This window comes from Antechinus flavipes, chromosome 2, assembly GCF_016432865.1.
Source record: "Antechinus flavipes isolate AdamAnt ecotype Samford, QLD, Australia chromosome 2, AdamAnt_v2, whole genome shotgun sequence".
Lineage (NCBI taxonomy): Eukaryota > Metazoa > Chordata > Mammalia > Dasyuromorphia > Dasyuridae > Antechinus > Antechinus flavipes.
Window position 1 is genome coordinate 260,700,760 of NC_067399.1, and position 5,808 is coordinate 260,706,567.

The 5,808-nt window shown below is 36.4% G+C and overlaps 1 protein-coding gene across 1 annotated transcript; it reads left to right on the plus strand.

Moving 5' to 3' along the window:
- Nucleotides 1-1,719: 1,719 nt before the first annotated feature.
- On the plus strand, nucleotides 1,720-2,181 carry LOC127546586 (seminal ribonuclease-like). The gene has a single exon (XM_051973615.1). The coding sequence runs from the start codon at nucleotides 1,720-1,722 to the stop codon at nucleotides 2,179-2,181; it is 462 nt and encodes a 153-aa protein (XP_051829575.1).
- The last annotated feature ends 3,627 nt before the right edge of the window (nucleotides 2,182-5,808 follow it).

Genomic DNA, 5,808 nt, shown 5'->3' on the forward strand with positions numbered 1-5,808 from the left:
CTCAATAAATTTGACTCTCAAGTAGAGATGACTTGACTCCTTGTGGCAGAATCAGTGGGCTACACGAACCCCTCTCACTCCCTGAATGACTTTGTAGAAGCATGGATCACTTACTTTAGATAATGTCACCAATACATGTTGGATGTTCAGAAAAATCTGGGTCATTTTTCCTTTGCTTCTCTAGCCTACAACAATCTTTCTTATCCTTGAATATATCTACTTCCTCAACTGTGATCACCATCTGTAGGGCCTTCAATAAATAATCCAACCTGACCTGAAAGGAAAGTCAACAGGAAAGAAAGTTGTTTCTTTATGATTAGGATGCTGCAAAAACACTATCTACTGCATATAAAGGATTCTATTATTCCTTTCTGCCCAAATCTTTAAGAATGGCACCTCAGCACAGGAACATTTGTCATGTGGATTAGAGAATTTATAATTATAAGGAGCTGTCTACCTACATCATACTACTAAACCCTAAGAATTAGGAGAATTTGTTTTTCTCAGGAGAAACATGGCTTCTGACTAGTTACTTCCAAAAGTATGAATGGGAGTGATAGGGGATGTAGTGGGATGGGTATGAGGGGACCAGGCTTATATTTGGTTTCATGTATATATGCTATAATTTCATAGACTGATTGACCTTTTACCCAAATTATAGCATCTCTAAACTAAAACCATAGCCACACCTCAAACTAGAAGTTCCACCCACTTAGTAGTATATATAAGAGGATCACACTGAGGGAAGAGAAACCACAGCTTCTTCTCAGCCTTTGGACCACCTAGATCTGAACCCTTCAGGAGGCACAGCAGAGACATGGGTGAGGAGAGATAACCCAAAAATGGGGATTTGGGATTATCCACAAGAAGGGAAGTAGCAGGGATCCTTTTGTGGGAAAATATTGAAGAGTGGATAGAAAGGGCAAGAAAATGTGCATAATCTCTGTGACAAAAGAATAAAGAAAGGTACAAAAGAGAAAAGTAGACTACTGTTGCTTTTTAAGGTGGAGGGTTGGGAGCTGGAAAAAAAATCTTAATCTCCTATTACATAAGGATTTTTTGTCCTTGGGATTTCAGGAACTGGCATATTTATATCCATATCAGAGTAAGGAGAGACTTCCTAGAAGCCAAAGATTTTAAGCAGAACTAGGACAAGAGATATTTATCATTCTTGGCAGGGTTGGAAGATTCCTTATGTTGTGTTTTAGTCTAGTATTATGGGACTTGGCATAACAAAATGAATAGCTCCATATCACTTATAGCAAATATTTGGACAGTGAAAATGTGAACTTGTGAAATCTAGTGTCACAAAGTGTTATTGGGCTCCTCTGTGTATTGCAGCCTGAGCAGTGGCTTAACTTACTTATCCTTTGTCTCAGCTTTGGTTTTCCCTGTTGTGCTTGAGGTAGGATAACTATGGTTGTGATCTTTAAGACTGGGGAAACAAAGAGGGAAGTAAAGTTGTCTAATGGAAGTGATAAAGGATTTGCAAAGATAGGACAGTTGAAAAGGGTAAGAATTAAGATAAGGAGAGAAAAGATGGAAAGTTTGTACATGGGTGGGATGGGAATGAAATGGAGCAGAGATGAGAACAAGTAGGGGTAAGTGATAATGGAGATACAGTAGAGGGGGTCTGAGGTATAAAGAATTGAATAGTTTGTATCTCAGGGGAAATCACTACCACTTTCTTCTTTCCATTATCTCTTCCCCCAAGGTAAGATGTCCTATGCGGTGATGTTTTTACTCCTCCTTCTGGACCTGATTAAGTTCTCCTATGCCCAGACATTCTGGACGCTTCTTCATATAGACTACCCCAAATCCGATGCCCCTGGAAGTTCAAACCAGTACTGTAATGTGATGATTGGTTGGCGGAAAGTGCCTATGTTTGGTGCATGCAAACCAGTCCACACCTTCATCCATGAGAATACCACCAGCATTGCAAACTTATGTAGTATTCCTCCTAAGCCCTGTGGAAAGAGCCAAGTGCAGCTCTGTCACGAAAGCCCCAGTCCAATCAATGTGACTGATTGCTTTGCCAAATCAGGATTCCGGCCCCCTACCTGTCAATACCTAGAAAATTCTGAATCCCGAAAGATTCAGGTGATTTGTAAGGACGGTCAACCAATCTTTCTGAAGAATAAACTCATTCTTCCCCAGGTTGAGAACTCCACCCAAACATAAGGAAGTTTTTCCATGTTTGTCTTCCTTTCCACAGATTTGGCACAATTCATTATTTCCCAGAATACTCAGTTACCTGGATTTTTCATATTTTCCCCCATTTTGATAGAATGTAAGCTTCTAATTGGAAGGGCTATTCTACTGTTGTTTTTGTATCTTTTAAGGCAAACAAGCAGAATTCCTGGGCAGAATAGTGGGTATTTAATGAATGCTTAATGACTCTACAGCTAACTAATTTTTATGGGAAACCTGATATTAGAGTGGAGTATTTGATTTAATACTCTATAATGAAGATTAAAGCAACTTCACTCCTATGGCCCTTCATATTCTTCACATGGGGCTTCTTCTCTGATTCAGAGGACAAGTTTTATGTAGGGATTCTGCTTTTTAAAATTCCTATGGAAAGGACAAAGCTGTGACAGGATGAAGCTACCTCAGGGACTGGATTGACTCTGGCTGATGCAGCTTCCTTCCCCAACTTCGAAGCCAATATGGAGAAGAATTCAGGATTAAATTGCACTTGGGTCCCAACTGATCCCAGCTTCCCTGACATAGGTTCCTGGTCATCTAGAAGCATAAAAAGTATTAACCTCTTAGACGTGGTGGGTGCCAAGACATGATGATATATCAACAAGATCTATTTCTAGTTGGAGACAAGAACTATCTTCCTCAACATCAGAGTCTTTTTCAATGAGTCCTGTCTTTTATTATGTAACCAAAGTACTTAGCTTCAGCTTCAGTAATTGACCTTCCACTGAACTAATTTCTTTAAGTATTAATTGATGTGATCTCCTTGCTATCCCAGGGACTCACAAAAGTATTCTCCAGTACCATAATTTTAAAGCATTGATTCTATGGTGCTCAGTTTTGCTTATAATCCAATTCTCATAACCATACATTGGTACTAGAAAAACCATAGCTTTGACTCAGACTTTGTGGGGCAATGTGATGTCTTTGCTTTTTAGTATGCTGTCTAGATTTGCCATAGTTTTCTTTCCAAGGAACAACTTCATTTACATTTCATGATTGTAGTCATTGTCTGCAGTAATATTTGAGTCTAAGAATATAAAATCTGATATTACATTTCTTCGTCCTTAATTTGTCAGGAAGTGGATGAGACAAATTGTCAAGATTTTATTTTATTTTTTAATGTTAAGCTTCAAGCCAGCCTTGATACTCTTCTTTTCCATCCTCAAGAAGCTTCTTAATTCTCCACTTTCTGCACCAGATTGATATTATCTGCATGTCTGAATATCATATTTCTCATGATGATCTTAATTCTAGCTTTTGATTTGTCCAGTTGGCATTTCACATGATGGTGAACTCTGCATATGAATTAAATAAATAAGGTTGGACAATATAGAGCTTTGTCGTACTCCTTTTCCAATATTAAACCAATCAGTTATCTCATTTTCTGTTCTAATTGTTGCTTTTTGACCCTCATACAGGATCCTTAGGAGACAAGTAAGATGATTGGCATTCCCATCTTTGTAGATTTGCCTCATTGTATTGTATTCACACAGTGAAAGGATTAAATACAATCAATGAAGCAAAAGTAACTATTTTTCTGGAATTTCCTTAGTTTCTCTATAATCCTGCAAATGTTGACCATTTGGCCTCTAGTTCCTATGTCTCTTTGAAAATTAGTCTGCTTTTCTGGTAATTCTCAGTTCCCATGTGGCTGAAGCCTAGATAGCAGAATCTTAAGCATCACCTTGCTGGTACATGTAATAAGTGTGCTTGTTTAGTAATTTGACCTTTTTTTTTTTTTTTTTTTGGCATTGTTCATTTGGACTGGGACATAAACTGATCTTTTCCAATCCAATGGCCACTGCTGAATTTTCCAAATTTGTTGACATATTGAGTGCAACACTTTAGCAGCTTCATCTTTTAGGATTTTTAATAGCTCAAATGAAATTCTATCACCCTATTAATGTTATTGTTGGCAATCCTTCGTAAGGTCCACATAACTTCATTCTCCAGGATGTCTGGCTCTGCTGCAATAATCACACTATCACTGGTATTGGTGATATTAAATTCTTAATTCCTTCTGACTGTTAAATCTGTGCTGTTTTTTGTCTTTTATTATACTTAGTTATACATGAAGCATTTCTTTGATAGCTCTAATTTTTCTTGAAGATATCTCTTATTTTTTTCATTCTATTGTTTTCTCTATTCTTTTGCATTGCTCATTAAAAAATCACAACACTTTCTTATATTCCCTTGCTATTTTCTGGAAATCTATATTCAGATGGGTATATCTTTCCCTTTCTCTTTTCTCTCTCACTTTTCTTCTTTCCTAAGCTATTTGTAAAGCCTCATCAGACAACACTTTTGTTTTCTTGCTCTTCTTTTTTGGGGGGATTTTTTGTGGCTTCCTCCTGTATAATATTGCAAACCTCTGTCTAAAGTTTTCCAGGCATTCTGTCTACCAGAATTATCCCTTAAATCTATCCATCACTTCTTCATATTCAGAAGGGATGTTATTTAGGTTGTACCTATCCTGTCTGATACTTTTCCGTACTATCTCCAATTTATTTAAGTCTGAATTTTGCAACAAAATGCTCATGATCTGCAGTCAGCTCTAGTTTTTTTTTTTTTTTACAAATTATTGTTTCTTCATTTTTGAATGCAAAATATATGATCAATCTGATTTCTATATTGATTATTTAGAGATGTCCATATATAGAGTCAACTTTTGCATTATTGTTATAATCAGTGAGTTATGTTGACAAAATGCTATTGGTTTCTGTCCTGCTTCATTTTATAATCCAAGTCCAAATTTGTCTGTTATCCAATTATCTTTTGATTTCCTACTTTAGCATTCTAATGTCCTATGATTAATATGACATTTTTAGGGTGCTATTTCTGGAAGATATTATAGGTCTTCATGGAACTAATCAACTTTGGAATCAGCGTTTGGAACATAGATTTTTATTACTTTGATTTAGAATGATTTACCTTAGATTTAAACAGAGATCATTCTGTTATTTTTGAGATTTTGCCCCAGTACTTCTTTTGAATATGAAATATATACATATATATAAAACAAATATAAAAAATAATGACATGCAAGATATGCCTTTATATTACTACATGTGTCTGCATATAGATTGTTCCTCAAAAAGAGAATCTCTTTCAAAAGAAAAAAAAGCCACAATAAAGGCCCAAATTAATATTTTTCTTGAGCTTGTAGGAAGTTGTCTATTCAAATTGTAAGATAGACAGAAAAGTTTTGCTGTCATGGCAGGAATGAAGCTGGTAGTTTTATACCAACTTAGAAAAATAGGAAAACTATTTTTTCCTAGAGTCAAGGATTCTAAGCACAGCTGGGAGAAGACATCTTCATGCCTCAGGTAAGGTTAGAAGTTTGCCCACTACCCCTGCCTCTCAAACCCAGTCTGTTACTGTTCAGTATCACATGGAATTTGAGAACCTGTTATTAAGGTTCTTTCCATTTCCTCTTTCTTCCTAAGGTACTTGTTGTTCAGTTGTTTCATTTGTATTTTATCGATCCCATTTGGGATTTTCTGCACGAATATACAGGTTTGGTCTGACCTTTTCTTTCCCAGCCCATTTTACAGATGAGGCAAATAGGGTTAAGTGACTTGCCCAGGGTCATACAGTTAG